Below are 20,975 nucleotides of genomic sequence, written 5' to 3'. Positions count from 1 at the left end.
ACACCCACTCTACCTTTAAATGGCAGCCTGACAAACCTACCTGTCGTATTCCGTGTTAGTATCAGTTCAGTTATTTCTTACCTTTCCCCTCACTATGGATGTTTTCTGTTTTTTCTGTTCCTGTTATATTGTTCCTTTGAGCACATTATTGTTTAATTGCCCCCGTTGTGTGCCATGTGCTCATTGGTTTTCCTTAAAGGTCCAATGCAGCCATTTTTATCAAACAAAACCTCTACAGGATTGGTGGGTCCCCCTGCGGGACGGTTGAGCTAACGTAGACTAATGCGATTAGCATGAGGTTCTAAGTAACAAGACAATTAGACAGACATATCTGAAAATGCAGAAAACTTAAATTCATGTTAATCTAACTGCACTCTCCATTTTACAGTGGCTATTACAGTGAAAGAATACCATGCGATTGTTTGAGGAGAGTGCACAGTCATGAACTTAAATGTATTAAACCAATTAGGCACATTTGGGCAGTCTTGATACAACATTTTGAACAGAAATGCAATGGTTAATTGAGTCAGTCTAAAACTTTGCACATACACAGCTACCATATAGTGGCCAAAATCTAAATTGCACCTGGGCTGGAATAATACATTATGGTCTTTCTCTGGCATTTCAAAGATGATGGTACAAAAAAATATATATATATTTGTATTATCTTTTACCAGATCTAATGTGTTATATTCTCCTACATTAATTTCACATTTCCACAAGCTTCAAAGTGTTTCCTTTCAAATGATATCAAGAACATGCATATCCTTGCTCAGGTCCTGAGCTACAGGCAGTTAGATTTGGGTATGTCACTTTAGGCGAAAATTGAAAAAAAGGGCTCCATCCTTAAGAGGTTTTTAAGTACCTTACTGTGGTTGATTTAAATTAAAAATGGTCAAAAAGCTTCATAGCTTCATAGCAAAGAGCAAACTGAAAACTAGCTGTTTTTAGCAGAGAGGTTTGGAACATTTTCTTATTGATCTATTAACCCTTTACACTCATACCCATATACAAGTTCAAGAATGGCAGATTTGGGCATTGATGAGCTCCTAAATTGGAGCACAGTGGCTGTACAGTAACATGCCATAAATGACATCAGAGCTCAGGCTCTGCGCTTCACAGCGCTGTATGAGTTTTGACTGACAGATGTTCTTTGTTGTCTTGGTGAGGAAATGTTGTAAATGAAGAGAACTCAATGTATTTTAAAAGATGAGATGTTGAGGATTATAATAACACAGCTTTGATATACAAGCAAGCCAAACACCCGTGAGTCCAAATGTGCACTTCACATTTCCACATCATAAAACTCATGTCATATACAGTGTCAACATTTATAATCACTGTTTGATGTACACTACAAGATGACATTGCGTCATACCCTGGGTTTTCCGGAACAGAACAAGCCCGTTTGTCTATTGTGAGGAAGATTTGGCGCGGAACACACCTGAATGCACTCATGACTCCTTACTATGCGCACCAAAATTACAATCTGTTTCTTAAGCCCATACCAACAACAAACCAACCTTCAATACAGTCCTTTGCCTAAAAACCTTATCAGTTTTTTACAACCAGAGGGAGTACTGCACTCTACAGCTACTGAAAAACAACTCTAGACTCCAGCTTATTGGAATGGATTGTTTAAATATTCCGCCATATTGGTGGATCCATGTCAAATCATATGGAATTCAGAACCATGTGTTTCTAGGCTATATAAAGTATACTCAGAAAACGATATCTTTGGATGCCATCTATACAAGGAATCGGATGGAATCTAGATCACAGAGAGCGCCTGCTAATTGTGTATATAGTAGACTGCTCTAGCTACTATCAGGGAGGGAAAGAGGAATATAAAATCATTCACTTTCCTCCCATCACAGTCTGCCCTTTATAACTGTTAAAATGTCTTTAAGTCATCTTTTATCATTTAGCCTATATAGAATCACATCTAAATTCTGAGGAAGTGATTTCCAAAGATAGGGCACTGGCAGCCCTGTCTGTGTGCTTGTTCACAAGAATCATCCTAAGCCTGGCACAGGGCAGATTCACTAATCTCTATATACACGGCACAATCTCTTATTGCCCAGTTGTTTGCCATTTGGGCTGATTTATGGAATCTGACTAGCTCAGGCCTGCATACAAGCAGTAGCCTACTCCTAAATGTTCCAAGATGCTGCCGATAGAAATGTCCAGTATAGAACAGCTGACACAGCTGACTCTGTAGCAAAGTTCAATTTTTATTTTATCTACACAATATAGCCCATTTCTGTCTGAATGTTCTGTAACACTGCACCTTCCTAAATAAGCACATGTTGCTTATTGAAGTCATCTCACAATGACCCAATTCCTTTTCTTATGACAGAGGGCATACCGAGAGCACGCCCCTCCCCCTCTTGATCGTGGGAAGCCAGGTATTGGGTAGAGGGTGTCACCCACTTTCTCCGTCTCGTTCACACATGCACCTGATATGCTACTGTCTGTGGTCTGTCAGAACTGAATGGGAAATCCAACACCAAGCTCAGAGGACAAAACGCTAATATGAACACTAGGACATGTAGGAATGCTAAACGCATACATATCTGACCTAACAAGACAGTAGCAGCATTCTTCAGGAGTGGATTATATACAATAATAAACTGGTTCCTGAATGCTGATTGGAAAGCCGTGGTATATTGAAAGCCATGGTATATCAGACCATATACCACGGGTATAACAAAACATTATTTCTACTACTCCAATTATGTTGGTAACCAGTTTATAATAGCAATACGGCACCTCGGGGGTTCGTGGCTAAAATGCCACGTAGAGGTCGACCGATTATGATTTTTTTCAATGCCAATACCGATTATTGGAGAACCAAAAAGCCGATACCGATTAATCTTTTTATTTATTTATTTGTAATAATGACAATTACAACAATACTGAATGTTACTGTATTCACGTAACAGGCAGTCAGTCTCCTTGTGGAGTGCAACAAGAGAGAGGCAGGTCGTTATTGCGTTGGACTAGTTAACTGTAAGGTTGCAAGATTGGATCCCCGAGCTGACAAGGTGAAAATCTGTCGTTCTGTCCCTGAACAAGGCAGTTAACCCACCGTTCCTAGGCTGTCATTGAAAATAAGAATGTGTTCTTAACTGACTTGCCTAGTTAAATAAAAGGTGTAATTACATTTTATTAAATTTAAAAAAAATAAAATTGGCGCCCAAAAATACCGATTTCCAATTGTTATGAAAACTTGAAATCGGCCATAATTAATCGCCCATTCCGATTAATCGGTCGACCTCTAATACCACGGCTAAGGGCTGTATACATGCACACTGCATTGCGTTGTGCTCAAGAAGGTTTGTAATTGCTTCATTAACAGCTGATCTTCATAACTAAAGCTGGGGGACAGCTGTGAGTGGAAAAACAAGCTCTGAGCAAGTTCTAGAACCATGAAATATGTTTGACTGAAAAGCATGAGATTTGGTATGCTACAATACTTTAATGGTCAAAATTCATACACATTTCCTACTTAAATGTTTCAAATAAAGTCTAAACTTAATATGAAGAATTATGGTTTCATTCGGAAATGACAAAATTTACTTGTGGATGCTCAGGTTGACTTTCCCACGGAATTACCCATAAGCTTCTCTGAGACCATGGACATGAGCATTTATGAGGCAAAGTTCAAACAAAGTTGGACAATCACAAAGATCCATATAAGTCCCACTGCTGTGACACGGTGGATTTACAAGTGTGTAAAACAGAACCTGTCTCCTATATACCCGTGTTAATATATGGATACTGGAACACTGGAATGAAAATGCAAAGTTTGTGTGATGTGTTCAGATAGATATGAGTTCTCCCCTGACGCAGGATAGAACCTTACTTGCCTAGTTAAATAAAACTCTCCATCTATACAGGTCGAACTGTTCTGTGGTTCCATCTCCCTGGTGTACGGGCGCGTGACAGTTGGGTTTGCGAGTCTACAAAGATGTCATTCAGTGGGAAACAATCTACTACTGTTACAAATCCATACTGAAAAGGAAGTATAAGTAACAGGGAATTTTTCAAGTGAAAAAGAGCTGGAGAATGACATGTTAAAGGCGATTATGTTACAGTTCTTCCGCGTAAGCCAGCAAAACACCCCCCGAGGAAAAAGTGCTTATTTATTTGTGCTTTTAATTAACTTATGTTTTCGCCATAAACCTCTTACTTTGTAGTTGACCGAGCCCCCACCCCTCCTCTCCACCTCTATAGAAGTGCCTGGCATCCCCCACATCACTATAACAACCGGGGGAGTAATGCACTACAACGACCCCCCTATTTTCTTCGTTAACGTTACAGAAACAAACCAATACTAGAACCCAAACGAATTTGATCAATAGACTGACACATTTAAATCCTACAAATCAAAATAGTTCACCAGTTTGATGTAAGTCATACATTTTTTACAATTGAACAATTGATATGGCATTGAACTGCAAGTTGGTCACATTTGCTTACCCTTCTCATAGTCGTGTTGTTCTGTGCCACCGATATTTGTCATCAACAGAGTAGCAGCTGTTTTTGTTGATTAGTTAGCCATCCTCGGTCAACGCTTTACTAAAATGGTTAGTTAGCAAGCTAGCTACTTAAGTCCAAAGGTCTGCTGGGTCCTGCAATCGATGATTACACACGAAAACATGTCGGAAGTAGCAGGCTACTGCTGCTGGTTCAACTGGCTTGCAAGATGTCGAGACAAATGGCTAACTTCGCTCCTTGCAACATGAAACAGTAGGCTAACATGAGTTTGCTACCTGGGAAGTTCTAAAATATTCACAAAACGGAAAACTCAATTGTAAAAGGTTTCGGGCAAGTAAGCATCTGCCGTTGGGTATACAAGTGGATAAATGATAAAAGTGGTTCAAACAAACTCAGAAATCCGTTGGTACTCAAGTGTGAGAGGCTGGTCGATTCTTTGGAGCTCGAGCTGTCGTTACTGGACGGCGTCGGTGCACTTGTTGCAGTGATTGCTTGGGGGCGGAGTTTGAGTTCCACATTTACTCAAAGGACGTTTTGCACTGATTATTTTGTGGTCTGACCGCAAGAGGACCTCACCGCCGAGAGCCAAGTTAAACAGAACGTGAACACTGCAGTAAAGCACGCCCATAGCAGGTTGCGCTCCATTGAGAAAAAACAGCCGTGTATTATATATAAGTGCTAACGTCTTTGGACTTCATTTCTGGCACCAACATTTGGAATGCCTATAAAACAATTACATAATCTTCCAGTTTGTGGTATTGCGAAGCTCATCCTGTTTTCTAATCATTCCCGCACCCAGGAAGTCATGACATTGCACCAGCTGATACAGCCTATTGCCACACATTGATTTATGAATATTGTAGCCAGCATATCACATTGTACACAGGAGTAGTAAATTAAAGACAGTCAATGGGATTTTACATTGTATATTATGGTATTGAAATCAAACAAGATACAATAACACTTGTCAAATGAAATCTGTCAGATTGGTGAGTTATCAGAGGAGATATGATCTTAAATAATAGGCTATATCAGCCGTAGCATAAAAATATTACAAAAACGTTATTTCTATTTCTATTTGATTAAAACATGTTTTATTACTGTAGGCTACTACATTCATCTATAACAGGTGGTAATCATTTCCAACGTAACATCCTATAAGCAAATTCACTGAGTCATGTGGGCCTAATCTGCACCGAAGAGCAGGAACCCAGAGAAGGTTGTATCATCATCTTCATCAGCAAACAGCCCGTTAAAGAGCCATCTGCAGCCACACTTTGTCCCCCTTCTTCAGGTGCAGGACAGCCCCGCCTGCTACCTGGTCCTCACTGCTCGTGTAGTTATCCATGGTGTGGATAACTGCTCGTGTAGTTATCCTTCAACCCGTTTCTCACTAATGCTACTTTTACATCACGGGAGAACACAGTGATGTGGTAGGTGAAGTAGTAGGCCCCAGCCAGAGCGCAGGTGAACCGTCCGGTCTGTGAGTCGTAATGGTTCTGCCTGTTGTAGATCACCGTGTCGAACCTGATCGGCATGTTCTCCGGTGGGAGTTTGGTGTATTCGGTTAAACCGATGTGTCCCCCTTCTCCCCCTTGTCCCCTGTCTCGCCGCCTGATTCCCTTGCTCTCCGTCGTAACCAATGTTGCCTTTGAACCCTGGGGGGCCGAGATCTCCCTTCGGACCTGGTCGTCCTGGGGGTCCCAAGGGCCCTTGGATGCCTCGCTCAGGTAACCTGATCTCCTTGAGGCCCATGTGCCCTGAGACTCCTTGGGGCCCCATCTTCCCCGGTGGCCTCTTCTCTCCATTCTCACCCCATTTTCCCTTGATTCCTGCCAGGCCAGCCGTACCTGCAGATACAAGGATAATAGAATTATGTTAATACTGCTTGTCAGAGAAAGCCAGTGGTGATAACTGTACAAAGTATTTTCATTATAAAATAAAATACAGTCTCACCCAGCTCCCCTTGTCTTCTTTGGGGCCACTCTGTCCTGTTTGTCCGGTGATGCTGATTTCCCCTTTAATGAATAAAATGACCAAGAACTTTCAAAAATGTATCAGCATGGGACCAGAAAAGCTGATTTCAATTGAGACTTATCTAGCAGAGGAGGTTGTGCCATTATCTTACCTCGGTCTCCCTTGTCACCTCTGAACCCGTCTCGTCCATCTCGGCCTGGCATTCCGTTGTGGCCTGGGTCTCCTGGTATTCCTGGGTATCCACAAACACATAAGTTCTTCTTGAATTCTTCATGTGCTATGCACCTCACAGCCAGCAGGAGGAGCAAGAGAGTGACTCTGAGTCTAACACCCATCATGGGCCCTCAAGGGCCAATGCTTCAAAGACTTCCAATTGAGTATTCTCAGCACTAGATGCACAAGACAGAAGAGTGGGGTAATCCAGCGCAACGCATTGTGTCCAACGCACACCCACACAGTCACACACATATACATGCACAGACACACACATGCATATGAACAGAGGTGGAGACAGCTGAATGTTTGGAGAGCCAAGACACCAAAGAAGGCCACACAAACTTTACCAAGGACTGAAAAGCTAGTGAAATCACCAAGCCAGCCGCCTCATTAGTTCGACAAGGATAACGGCTATTTTAGGTTACTTATTCTGTCTGTCCAGCCCTCACCGTTCCATATCACCTGTCCCCTTCTAGAACGCTCCCCATTCTCTGGATTTGTAATGACCAGCTTGGACTGTGCTGGGAGTACAGTATCTATCACCATAGGGATGTTAGCAAGGCAACAAAATGGTGGTGTTCCGTATTGCTTCCCTGTAGCAATGCATGCAGGATTTCAATTCTGGCCTGTGGTTATTACATCCGCACAGTAATTTGAGTGGCTGTCTAGCTCCTCTTGAATGAGGTCATCAAATGAAAATGTGCAGGGAGTATCAGGGATAAAGAGCAAGATTAATATCGGATGCCCAATTTGTCCTAATCGATTTCATTTTTAATGTCAAAGTAGGATAAAACGTCCCCTAGCTAGCGCCTGAAATCATTAGCAACAGAACACAATAGTAGAGACACTCCGGATGGGGAGATGTTACCTCATGTGTTTATCTTCTATATCTGAAACATCAATAGAACAATGTTGTTAAAATGTTTGCCCCCATAAATTAGACCATTGCCATAAACTCTGACCTTTCCAGCTAGTGTTCTAGAACCTTTACATCCGTCACTACCCCCATCGGAATGCCTAGGAAGAGTGATTGTTTTAAACAACATTCTCCTATCTTCACAGATAGCATTCCTTAGAAGTCTGGTATACTTTCCTGATACTGGAAATCCATTGGGATATATATTAGAAAACCAAAGATATAGATGTCCAAGAGCAATGACTTTAGTATATTTCACAGATCAGAAAAACAATACGATTCCAGAATCAGTTTTCACCTAATTTATTATGTTTTCTACACACAATGATTCAGATATAAACATATTTGTTTATGTAAACATGACAAATTACATTGAAGGGGAAAAAAATACATTCAAGCAATATCAGGCCTGAAAATGATCCTACTGTCACTTTCATACTGTGGGTCTTTAACAATCATGGGATTGGCTGAAACACACATGGACAGTGGGCACATACAAGTACATTACATCAATTATACATAAGTAATAAATGCACAGCACAGAATGTTAGTACAAAAACAGAACTGAATTTAGGTCAATGAATTCCTCTGCATTAGGGTGGGTGGCGTCTCTTATACAAGGCATAGTTTATGGTCCCTTTACTATATTAACCAGGCACAATGTGATGGTCATTTGGTTACAGAAGTTACCGCAAAGTCTTCACAGGGGCCTCATCGTTCACCGAGTTCCATTCGGTTACACATTAAACTTTTCATGAGGTATAGCAAACCCTCCCAAAGGACTATACAATGACTCAGACACACCTACTGTACATACAAACAAACAGTTAATTAAAAGATGTAACATGCTATAACGTTTCGTGCTGTAATATTTGTTAGAAGTGTAAAATGCTATTTGCTTGTTTTGTAGAGGGATGACTTCAATCTTGGGTTCTCTGTACCGACTGAATTACGAAGACTTCATCCACTGAAGGGAATGGCTAGCAGGACTATATGGATGGAGAGAGTGGGACCATATGGATGGAGAGAGTGGGACCATATGGATGGAGAGAGTGGGACCATATGGATGGAGAGAGTGGGACCATATGGATGGAGAGAGTGGGACCATATGGATGGAGAGAGTGGGACCATATGGATGGAGAGAGTGGGACCATATGGATGGAGAGAGTGGGACCATATGAATGGAGAGAGTGGGACCATTTGGATGGAGAGCGGGGGTGGGGGAAGCAGAAAGCACTGAGGTCTATAGAATTGTGGTTGGGGTATAAGGAGCACTCTGTTTGGGTTGAGGATGAACAGTAAAAGCATGTGTGTGTGTGTGTGTGTGTGTGTGTGTGTGTGTATGTGTGTGCTCGTGTGATTTGCTAGTGCTTCTGGGGAAGGGGGAAAAGTGGTTGGGTCATATCATGAGGTTCCAGGGGCGTGATGGAGCTTTCTTCTGGAGTACACAGCCATGCAGAGGGAGAGGCTGGCAGCTGGCTGAGCGGCTGGCTGGTGTCTCTACATGATCTGGCGGTGCGATCCGTAGCCTGTCATGCCAGACTGAGAGGCCCCGCGGTTGCTTCCCATCTGCAGACCAATCAGACTCTGGCCTTGACGAAGCTGGTCCTCAGAGAACTCTCGCCGGTAACCCTGGGCTTTCCTACACAGGCCAGGACAGACAGGACAGTTGAGACATAGAACAACACTCACACAACATTAAGATAACACTGCCACAGAGTTTTCCAAGTAAGGGGTCGTGGCCAGTCCATTACCTGTGGAACCAGTCGCGGTCGCCACGGTAATGTCCATCGTCCTTGGTGAGGGCGACACTACCTAGGGCCATCAGGGTTCTCTGCACTGCGGCCATATCCTTCCCTGTAACCATAGCAACAGTCCTCACAAACACTGGATCACACCCAGACAGCAAAGAACAGGCAAACAGGTTCCAAATAAAACAAACTTTAAACACAGCTACCTCTTGAGTCATATGTCAAAAAGTATTTCAATGTCTCCATGGAGTATCACCCATATAGTGGACTATAAATAGCCTGGATACCAACCAGTCTGTTTAGCTATCATTCCACTTCCTGCCCCTCTGTGTCATATGACACGGAGTACAATGAGCGGAATGTTAGCAGAAACAGACTGGCTCCCAGACTATACAGGCTCTTGTAAATGTAATGTGAGTATTGAAGGTACTGTACAGGCAGAAAGAGCTCAGCAGAGACAAGACTGTGAGAGTCCCCGTAATTGGACATGCATGTCAATGTCACATGGATGTATGGAGACATGATATGTGTCAGTGAACGTGCAGCCCACCTTCCCACAGGTCCACGGTCTGGAAGATGTCTGTGGTGATGACTCCGTAGACCTCTGCTGCCTGCAGGAACTGGGAGATCTTCTCCATCTGCTTAAAGGCCATCTGTGTCTCCAGAATCTTCTTGATTGGCTCCTTACCACGCGGGTACAGGCTATTGATGAGCCTACAGAGAATCTACAGGGAGGAGAAGAGAACAGGGGAGTAAGAGGAATACAGATACATGGATAAAGAAGGTAAGTAGAGAGGGAGAAAGGAAGAGATTCGTCAAGGAAAAGAGGGAGAGAGAAACAAAGCAGAGGTAAGCATAAATTGGTCTCATTGTTAGCTTGTATAAGCGATCGTCCTCTATCAATGACTGCAGTCCAGTCAATCTTATTGAGCTTGTTCATTGTCATGCCGACTCACTGTTCCATCCATCAGCCATGTCTGGAAGTTCTGTCTGCCTGGCTGTGGTCTCTCCAGGTTCCCCCCACACTGAGCTACGATCCAGTCCACCAGCCGGGCCTCCAAGTCTAGATTATACTTCAGCTCTATCTTCTCCTGCACCTCCTTGCTCAGCCCGTAACTGGGTCCCCTGTTAGCCATTGCTCCTTCTGTCCTGCTCACCCAGACAGACGGACAAGTAGTCTGCAGCTCTGCTGACCAACACCCTGGAGCAGTTTCAGCACTGGCAGCCTGCACCTGCTGTACAAAAACAATACATCATGTACAAAACTGAACATTGTCAAGCAATATAATGTTTGTATTAAAGTCCAGTTATTGACATCAGAGCCATAAATGATGCATAGGCTTCATAGTAGTCACTTTGTTCATTCTGAGCCAGCATTTCTTAATTGTTTATTTTTTTTTGTACATTTTAGTCATTTAAAATACACTCTTATCCAGACCGACTTACATGATAAATTAGGGTTAGTGCCTTGCTCAATATAAGGTTTTTCACCTAATCGGCTCGGGATTCGAACTTTTCGCTTACTGGCCCAACGCTTTTAACCATTAGTCTACCTGTCGTCGTTTTTCTATCATAAACTGCATCACCTGTTGTTTTCCTAATTTCACGTCCTTTCCTCACACTCCATCCTCTGCTTTCTCCCTAATGGCAACTGTGTCCCTTACAGGACAGGCACATCCCCAGAGAACCAGAGCACTTGCCGGAATGGGTGTGGTCCTTGGCACCCGTCCTGCACAGGGACACGCACATTCTAATGAGGTAGCCTATGGTAGCCTAGGGATGAGCATAAAATCGAAAAGCAATCGCATTGCATTGATTGTGTAGCCAACTATGAACGCGAAAAAAAAGCGTAACTTTTGTCACAATAAAACTGATTTAGAAATTAGGAAGGCAAGATTATATTTTTTAATCATGCACATGTTCGTAATAGCCCCTTTGAAATTGAATAAACTAGCAGTGACGTTTAATTATTAATCCACAAATATATATATATTTTGAAACTAACGTTTCATGCTCTGAATAAATAATGATGAATAAAAGCTCTGGGTACACTTACTATAAAGAAGAGGAGAGTTATTTTGTCCGGTAGCTGTTGTGCGGTTAATTCCGCTGAGCTGGTCGGGGCAGAGGATGCTGAACTGCTGAAGCATGCATTAAGCGGTGACGCGTGCGTGGGGCGAGGCTGGACTCAGTGTCGGGGAGTTGCAAACCACTGGTTTTATATGTGCGGGCGCCACGAGGAGGCTCCCTCGAGATGTCTCATTCAGAATGAGACAGGACAGCAGAAACAATAGGATGTGGACAGCAAGGCAAGGCAAGGCGAGTCCCCAGGCCCCAGCCAGCTAAGGCAAGGCGAGTCCCCAGGCCCCAGCCAGCTAAGGCAAGGAGAGTCCCAGCCAGCAAAGGTGGGTCCTGGCCCCAGTTAAGGCAGGGTATGTCCCCCTCCCCCATCCCCAACCCAGCTAAGAAAGGTGATTTCCAAAAGGTGCATGACATAAAGTGTTCACTTCTCATTGTTGATGTATTTGTCCTTACTACTCGCGTATGTATTATTTTATTAGGATCCTCACTAGTTGCTGCTACAACAATGCACCTGATGGAGTGCAGAATCAATAGTTACAGAAGAGAAACCAAATATTTTCACCCTTACATCTATCTTAAATGTTTCTGCAGATTTGGAAGGCACAGAACAGCCTGTTAGTGGCTGTTGCCTCTCAGTTTCAATAATGAGAGCCATTGCTCTGCTTTAATTGGGTTACAGTTACAGAAGTGGACACCAGATAGATCTGGAAAGAGAGGCTGGGTGCGGTGTACTCTACAGTACTGATATGACAACATGCATCACAGACTGGAAAAAGTCTCTAGACAACATTGAAATACAGGAAATAGAGATTCATGCTTTTCTAGAATGTCTGAATATCAGAAAGGCTTTTGAACATGTCATTGCTATACTACTGTATCCTTTGACTGTCAGGCTAAAATAACTTCAGTAGTATTCTCACCATCACTCTGTGTGTTGGCATTTCCAGCCCTTGTCTCTACATATTAGTCAGTTACTCAGTGATCTATATTAAACATAACCCAGGCAGGATTTTCTTACTCCCTGATGCATGCATATGTTTGAGTGATGTCACCCAGTTGGTGTTGTGATGCGGAGGTGACTGATTGCATATATTCTGTCTAAGAGTGAAAGGTCAGAGCAGCAGTTAGAGGGTCAGAGAGAGTTACTGCATCTGCTGCAGCAGGTCTGGCTTTCTGCCCCATTGAACACAGTCCAATGACCAACAACATACTAATCAACAGCCCATTGGCTCCAACCGGGCCAGGCATTTCATTACACCAAACCAATGGGATGTATATTATGAAAATAAATGAAACAAGGCAATGTTTGGTGGTTAGTTGAACATGTCGTCCCTCTGGGATGTGGCGCTCATAGTATTAACCTTTATTTGAAGTTTCCTCTGAACTTGAAGGGTTTTCTTTTGCTATTTTGAGATAGTGTGATGCTCAGTCCTACCGAAAAGACGATGTCACAGTGCTTCTGCATAGGAGGCAGTTTGACGGAGCTCGTCGTTTGTGTGGATTGTATTAACTCAATAACAGCTCATATATCTGCATGCACAGTAACAGACGAGACGTGCACTCCACTCTGGTGTGCAGAGGCTTTATTGGCCCAACGGGGTGAGACGTGGTAAAAAGGCACAGGAAAACTATTGGGGTCTGGCAAAAGGACCAGCATGTTCTGTCAACCAAACAGCAGCAGCAGTGGCAGCATGGCCCATAGAAAGCTTGACCAAAACAACACTGCACAGAGTAAACTGGAACTAGTAAAAGTCACACTCCCTCCCCAAGGCACACATCAAGAACCTGGCTGAGGTTATTGACAGACGTGCTCCTCGTTCCATCAGTTTGTACTTTCGGTGATCCTCGTTTCTCTCCTTCTCTTTGTAACAGCATAATTAGGATACACTGACCAGGGGCAGACTGGGAGGAAGGGTAAGGGGAGAGTGGGAGAGCTGGGATAAAGGGATCTTATATGGCTGGGAGGTAGGAGCAGCTCCAATGGGGGGATGGATTTCCAACTCACCCCCCCTTCCCTAACCCTTCCACCGACTCAAACGAGTGTGGTCAGCTTGTCTATGAGGTCGTCGATGGTGTAGACCATGAGCTTGATGTCGTCCTTCTCGGCCATGCGGTGCTGACCGTGGCGGCGGAGGATGACGTCCACGTCTGGGCTGAGGACGCGCTGGGCCACTTGCATGGAGATGTGCCAGGGCACGTCGTCATCCTTCAGGCCGTGGATGAGCCTCACGGGGCAGGTGATGGGGATGGGGCTCTGGAGGACACAGTGGTTCTCCGCCTCCTTCAGGAAGTCCATGGTGAATGTGTAGACGCCCTCCTCTCTGTGCTTGCTGGGCATCGTCAGCACGCCCTTCTCTTCAATCTCCTTACGCACCTGTGGTGAAATGGGATCAAATATATTTTAAATCTAAAAATGAATTGACATTCACACAGATGATTGAATTTCAATTAACAACATGCCTGAATTGCCTGAATAGAAATGGAATTGACATTAGTTAATGTCATTCATAGTAATCCAGGGTTTATTTCATGATGTCCTCTCTCACCTCTAGAGACATTGACTTGAAGGCTGTGACGACATGGTCTGCTGCCGTGGAGATCCCCACCAGAGCCGCAGTCTTCTCCGGCCTGGCGATAGCTGCCAACAGCATGAGCCAGCTGCCCATACTGGACCCCACCATGATCTAAACGGAGACCATGGGGAAAGACATGGTTACATTAAAGATGCCTAGACCTAAGATAGGGAGCAATGGTACATAGAAACACCAATAGTTTAATATGAATTGTTTTGCTTGTCTCCTCTCTTCCATTTGAACTGACTCTGTAGAGAAGCACCATGTGTGACAGTATCTAGCAAGCGCTACAATGGACAGAAGAACAGCAGTTTGTAAACACAAATGTGATTCTAACCACTAATCGTAACCACAACATATAGTCCTAACCTTGACTGTAAATCATCATCACAGGCACATTGGGAGTAATATCAGCCATTGGTGAGTCTGGCCCTGCTAATGGTGTCATTCACTAGCTGTGTGTCTGATTAATGACTAAGACAGCATTGAATCCTGGCATGGAGGCTATGATACTCTCATAATGATTGAATGGTGTGAACTTTACATGGTGGTGTGATGCTATTACATTTGTGTGACACAGTGCCCCCTTGTGGAAACATGTGTCACTAAAAACACCACAGCAGAGTCAAATACAGTGTATACAGTGCTTACAGAAATATTCAGACGCCCTGACCTATTCCACATTTTCTTACATTACAGCCTTATTCTAAAATAGATCAAATCAAATGAAGTACTCATTAATCTACACACAATACCACAGAATGATAAAGTAAAAAAAGGTGTTTAGAAATGTTTGCAAATGTATTAAAAATAGGAGAAATACATTATTTACATAAGTATTCAGACCCTTTGCAATGGGATTCAAAATTGAGCTCATGTGCATCCTGTTTCCATTGATTATCCTTGAGATATTTCTATAACTTGATTGGACTCCACCTGTGGTAAATTCAATTGATTGGACATGATTTGGAAAGGCACACACCTGTCTATAGAAGCTCCCACAGTTGACAGTGTCTGTCAAAGCAAAAACTAAGCCATGAGTTGAAAGGAATTGTCCGTTGAGATCGGAGACAGGATTGTGTCTAGGCACAGCTCTGGGGAATGACAAAAAATGTCTGCAGCAATGAAGGTCCACAAGAACACAGTGGCCTCCATCATTCTTAAGTGGAAGAAGTTTGGAACCACCCAGACTCTTCCTAGAGCTGGCCACCCGACCAAACTGAGTAACTGGGGGAGAAGGGCCTTGGTCAGCGAGGTGACCAAGAACCCAATGGCCACTCCAACAGAGCTCTAGAGTTCCTCTGTGGAGATTGGAGAACCTTCCAGAAGGACAACCATCTCTGCAGAACCATATCAGGCCTTTATGGTAGAGTGGCCAGACGGAAGCCACTCCTCAGTAAAAGGCACATGACAGCCCACATGGAGTTTGCCAGAAGGCACCTAAAGGACTCTCAGACCATGAGAAACTAGATTCTCTGGTCTGATGAAACCAAGAATGAACTCTGGAGGAAACCTGGCACCATCCCTCTGATGAAGCATGGTGGTGGCAGCATCATGCTGTGGGGATGTTTTTCAGCAGCAGGGACAGGGAGACTAGTCAGAAACAAGGGATAGATGAACGGAGCAAAGTACTGAGAGATCCTTGATGAAAATCAGCTCCAGAGTGCTCAGGACCTCAGACTGGGGGTGAAGATTCACCTTCCAACAGGATAACGACCCTAAGCACACAGCCAAGACCATGCAGGAGTTGCTTCGGGACAAGTCTCTGAATGCCCTCGAGTAGCCAGCCACAGCCTGGACTTGAACCTGATCGAACATCTCAGCGAAGCGCCCCATCCAACCGGACAGAGCTTGAGAGGCTCTGCAGTGAAGAATGGGAGAAACTCCCCAAATACAGGTGCCAAGCTTGTAGCATCATACCCAAAACGACTTGAGGCTGTAATCGCTGCCAAAGGTACTTCAACAAAGTACTGAGTAAAGGGTCTGAATACTTATTTAAATGTGATATCATTTTTAATACATTTGCTAAAATGTCCAAAAACCTGTTTTTGCTTTGTTATTATGGGATGTTCTGTGTAGATTGTTTTTTTCCCTCATCAATTTAATCCATTTTAGAATAAGGCTGTAATGTAACAAAATGTGGAGAAAAGAAGAACTTTCCAAATGCACAGAGTTCGGCCAGGTTTTAGAATGGCTGCCATGTTAGCGCCTTAATTATCTGAATTTTGATGATGTAACAATACGAGAGCACCTCCGACAGTTCCCTATTAAATAACTCGCTGTAAACAAGCTAAACAGAGCAGCGAATTTAACAGACATTTTTATTGATGAGCATTCGGGATAATGTACTGTGTTGTCAACAAATTGCATTTCTGCTTTCACTGGACATCTTCATAGGTTTTGAAAACTATCCACCCAAAAAATAGCACAAGGTGGAAGCATCAATTATGACTACTGAGGAGAAGTGGCTGTCTTGGAGCATTCAGAGAGAATCTCCCCCCTTCTTTAAAAAAAAAAAAACAGATTCTAACTATTACACCACAAATGTAATAACTATTATGGAGGGTAAAACTGACAGAACATATTTTTAAATATCAATGTCATTGAAGGAACATTCTATAACTGGGTTATAACAGGAGGGTCTATACTTGGGTTATAACGGGACGGTCTATAACTGGGTTATAACGGGATGGTCTATAACTGGGTTATAACGGGACGGTCTATACCTGGGTTATAACGGGACGGTCTATACCTGGGTTATAACGGGACGGTCTATAACTGGGTTATAACGGGACGGTCTATACCTGGGTAATAACGGGACGGTCTATAACTGGGTTATAACGGGACGGTCTATAACTGGGTTATAATGGGACGGTCTATAACGGGACGGTCTATACCTGGGTTATAACGGGACGGTCTATACCTGGGTTATAACGGGACGGTCTATACCTGGGTTATAACGGGACGGTCTATACCTGGGTTATAACGGGACGGTCTATAACGGGACGGTCTATAACTGGGTTATAACGGAACAGTCTATAACGGGACGGTCTATACCTGGGTTATAACAGGACGGTCTATAACGGGACGGTCTATACCTGGGTTATAACGGAACGGTCTATAACGGGACGGTCTATACCTGGGTTATAAAGGAACGGTCTATAACTGGGTTGTAACGGAACGGTCTATAACGGGGCGGTCTTTAACTGGGTTATAACAGGACGGTCTATAATGGGACGGTCTATAACTGGGTTATAACAGGACGGTCTAACTGGGTTATAACAGGACGGTCTAACTGGGTTATAACAGGACGGTCTATAACGGGACGGTCTATACCTGGGTTATAACGGAACGGTCTATACCTGGGTTATAACGGGACGGTCTATACCTGGGTTATAACGGGACGGTCTATAACGGGACGGTCTATGCCTGGGTTATAACGGGACGGTCTATAACGGGACGGTCTATACCTGGGTTATAAGGGGACGGTCTATAACGGGTTATAACGGGACGGTCTATACCTGGGTTATAACGGGACGGTCTATAACTGGGTTATAAGGGGACGGTCTATAACTGGGTTATAACGGGACGGTCTATACCTGGGTTATAACGGGACGGTCTATAACGGGACGGTCTATAACGGGACGGTCTATACCTGGGTTATAAGGGGACGGTCTATAACGGGTTATAACGGTATGGTCTATAACGGGACGGTATATAACTGGTTATAACGATACGGTCCATAACGGGACGGTCTATACCTGGGTTATAACGAAACGGTCTATAACGGGACGGTCTATACCTGGGTTATAACGGGACGGTCTATAACTGGGTTATAAGGGGACGGTCTATAACTGGGTTATAACGGGACGGTCTATACCTGGGTTATAATGGGACGGTCTATAACGGGACGGTCTATAACGGGACGGTCTATACCTGGGTTATAAGGGGACGGTCTATAACGGGTTATAACGGTATGGTCTATAACGGGACGGTATATAACTGGTTATAACGATACGGTCCATAACGGGACGGTCTATACCTGGGTTATAACGAAACGGTCTATAACGGGACGGTCTATACCTGGGTTATAACGGGACGGTCTATACCTGGGTTATAACGGGACGGTCTATAACTGGGTTATAACGGGACGGTCTATAACTGGGTTATAACGGGACGGTCTATAACTGGGTTATAACGGGACGGTCTATAACTGGGTTATAACGGGACGGTCTATAACTGGGTTATAACGGGACGGTCTAACTGGGTTATAACAGGACGGTCTATAACGGGACGGTCTATAACTGGGTTATAACGGGACGGTCTATAACTGGGTTATAACGGGACGGTCTATAATTGGGTTATAACGGGACGGTCTATAACTGGGTTATAACGGGACGGTCTATAACTGGGTTATAACGGGACGGTCTATAACTGGGTTATAACGGGACGGTCTATAACTGGGTTATAACGGGACGGTCTATAACTGGGTTATAACGGGACGGTCTATAATTTGGTTATAACGGGACGGTCTATAATGGGACGATCTATAACTGGGTTATAAAGTCAAACTATTATTTAGCTCTTAAACAGATACATGAAACATTTCCCAAAAATCCAATCAAATACGAATTGGAATCACAATAAATGCATATATAAATACATGCATATGGATATTAGGGTTATCTAAAGGCTAGTATAGAAATGATTCTAGATCCACCAGTAGAGAGTTAGTTCACCTGTGGGCCCTCTGCTAGTTCATCCAACACAAAGAGAACGTCTTTCTTCCAGGTGCCGATGGTCCCGTCAGTTAACACCCCTTCTGATAACCCATGGCCAGTGTAGTCAAACCTGGGGAAACACAAACACAACATGAGCCTGGAGGACCACTGTTAGAAATACAATTAAACGTCTGACAATATGTACTATGCTAGCATAATAATTCAAAGAAAGTACAGAATCTATTTGAGTAACATACGTTAGAGGGTGGTCTATTTGCATAACATACCTAACATATAGGCTAGGGACTCTATTCAGGTAATGAACCTCATGTGTATGGCCTTAGGGTCTTAAATTACATTTGCATGGCCTTAAGGAGACCGTGTAATGTACAGTACCTTAGGTATGAATGTCCTAGTGACCTGCAGAACTCCTCCAGGGCCTCAGCTTTCAGGCCGTTCATGTTGGATCCATACCCAGGCAGGAAGACCACGCCTGGACTCTTCCCCTTTACCCTGCGGTAGGCCAGCTTAGGGAGCTCTGGCCTTGTCACATACTGCACATAGGACTTCTGTCTCACCCCTGTAGGACACACACACACACACACACACACACACACACACACACACACACACTTATAAAAAGTTATTTAATGCAAAAGATGAAAATGGAGTGGGTCTTGTAAAATTGTAGGTTTTATATGGGTGATTCATGCAATACTCTTGAAGGATAAAATCAACATGAAGTCAAGGCAAGGAATGATCAGCTATGGCAGTCTTATGTAATATTTTGAAAATAGAACTGGGCCAGTGCTGTGGGGCAAGTCATTGTTGACATCATTACCAGTGAGTCAAACTGACTGAACAGAGACAGATATGGAGTAGCCTATGACGCAATGCAAGTAGAAAATTGTGTTACTTACCTCAATACAAGAAAGAGAACATTAGAATACCATTACCATCTAGAACATTAAAACTAAATGGTTTGATAAAAGCTATACTTAATTTACCAGCATTTGCATTAATTGTATGGTCTAAAAACTTGGCTACCCTGCGTTTTAAAACTGGAAAACTGTGCCCTGCAAACACGCTCATGTTGAATAATCCGTTTTTTTGTTGTGAGTGCGCCTTACCAAATCTCAACAACATATGAACAGTCCGGTATAGCGCCGCTCGGAAGAGTATTCCTACCACCAATGTGCGAGATCTTAGAATATGCGCAGATGCTGCGCAGTTTATATGCGCACGAGCTAACCAATACATTCAGATGACGGGTCCTGCCTCTGCCACTCCCCCCACCTGTACCTTTTAATGCCGCGTTCAAAACAACTGGAAACATCTGACTTCCGAGCGTACAGACAACTGGGACCTCGAAAACAACGACCTCCAACTGGGACAAATATTTTGAACGGTCATCCAACTCAGAACTCCAACTCGATAACTCGAGCCTCTTTCTAGAGCTTTGACTTTCCAAGCTGAACATCACTGATGTAATGATTTGACCTCGTATTTTTCCGAGTTCCCAGTTGTTTTGAACGCGGCATAATTCCGTAGCCTATACATTTTCCAGTGAAATCGTTACATTGTGAACTGCAGTATCATACTCACCTCCCAAAGTCTTTGGCAAGATAGTAGCGACTCCTCCATTCTTCAAAATGTGAGAAAGTCCTTTGCGGCAGGACCTCAGCACGACGGCTGCCATATTTCTGGCTTTCCCACCCACTGAAAACATATCGCGAGAATACCAATGTTGCCAGACGGATCGTTATTCTTTTACAACGGATGTCCCTAATGAAATCAAATTGTAATAGTCACATTCACCGAATAAAACAGGTGCAGACCTTACAGTGAATGCTTACTTACAAGCCCTTAACCAACAATGTAGCTTTAAGAAAAATAAGTATTAAGTAAGAAAAAATAGATAAGCAAAACATAAAATTAACAAATAGTTAAAGAGAAGCAGTAAAATAACAGTAGCGAGGCTACATACAAGGGGTATAAGTACAGAGTCAATGTGCAGGGGCACAGGTTAATTGAGGTAATATGTACATGTAGGTCGAGTTAAAGTGACTATGCATAGATAATAATCAGAGAGTAGCAGCAGCCTACAAAAATGGGGTGGGACAATGCAAATAGTCTTGGTAGCCATTTGATTAGCTGTTCAGGAGTCTTATGGCTTGGGGGTAGAAGCTGTTAAGAAACCTGTTGGACCTAGACTTGGCGCTCCGGTACCACTTGC

The 20,975-nt window shown here is 43.5% G+C and overlaps 3 protein-coding genes and 1 pseudogene across 7 annotated transcripts in view; all 4 read right to left on the bottom strand.

The window, feature by feature from the left end:
- spata13 (spermatogenesis associated 13) overlaps positions 1–5,071 on the bottom strand; it is a 35,205-nt gene extending 30,134 nt beyond the window's left edge. For all 4 annotated transcript variants that reach the window (XM_036934984.1, XM_036934981.1, XM_036934982.1 and 1 more), the window contains exon 1: positions 4,486–5,071. Coding sequence is in view for 3 of the 4 variants with exons in the window: in XM_036934981.1 (XP_036790876.1) it covers positions 4,486–4,494 (9 nt within the window). In the remaining variant the exon portion in view is untranslated. The remainder of the gene's footprint in view (positions 1–4,485) is intronic.
- A 617-nt stretch (positions 5,072–5,688) lies between these two features.
- LOC110536556 lies at positions 5,689–6,818 on the bottom strand (annotated as a pseudogene).
- A 1,081-nt stretch (positions 6,819–7,899) lies between these two features.
- On the bottom strand, positions 7,900–11,639 carry tagln3b (transgelin 3b). Of its 2 annotated transcripts, none has more exons than XM_021620273.2 (5): positions 11,420–11,639; positions 10,320–10,598; positions 9,914–10,088; positions 9,367–9,469; positions 7,900–9,254 (listed from the first exon to the last, which is right to left on the bottom strand). In XM_021620273.2, the coding sequence occupies exons 2-5, from the start codon at positions 10,497–10,499 to the stop codon at positions 9,113–9,115; spliced, it is 600 nt and encodes a 199-aa protein (XP_021475948.1). In that variant the 5' UTR covers positions 10,500–10,598; positions 11,420–11,639; the 3' UTR covers positions 7,900–9,112. The 2 variants fall into 2 exon arrangements, with proteins under 2 accessions (XP_021475948.1, XP_036790875.1); XM_036934980.1 differs by lacking the exon at positions 11,420–11,639 and adding an exon at positions 10,810–11,105.
- Positions 11,640–13,011: 1,372 nt separating this feature from the next.
- Positions 13,012–20,501, bottom strand: abhd10b (abhydrolase domain containing 10, depalmitoylase b). The gene is made up of 5 exons (XM_021620272.2): positions 20,345–20,501; positions 19,136–19,319; positions 18,758–18,869; positions 13,992–14,129; positions 13,012–13,819 (listed from the first exon to the last, which is right to left on the bottom strand). Exons 1-5 carry the CDS (start codon positions 20,466–20,468, stop codon positions 13,478–13,480), a joined length of 900 nt encoding a protein of 299 aa, XP_021475947.1. The 5' UTR covers positions 20,469–20,501; the 3' UTR covers positions 13,012–13,477.
- Positions 20,502–20,975: the final 474 nt, after the last annotated feature.

The sequence above is a fragment of the Oncorhynchus mykiss genome, chromosome 11 (assembly GCF_013265735.2).
Source record: "Oncorhynchus mykiss isolate Arlee chromosome 11, USDA_OmykA_1.1, whole genome shotgun sequence".
NCBI lineage: Eukaryota > Metazoa > Chordata > Actinopteri > Salmoniformes > Salmonidae > Oncorhynchus > Oncorhynchus mykiss.
The sequence above is the reverse complement of the archived record's forward strand: the minus strand, read 5'-3'. Positions and strand labels throughout refer to the sequence as shown.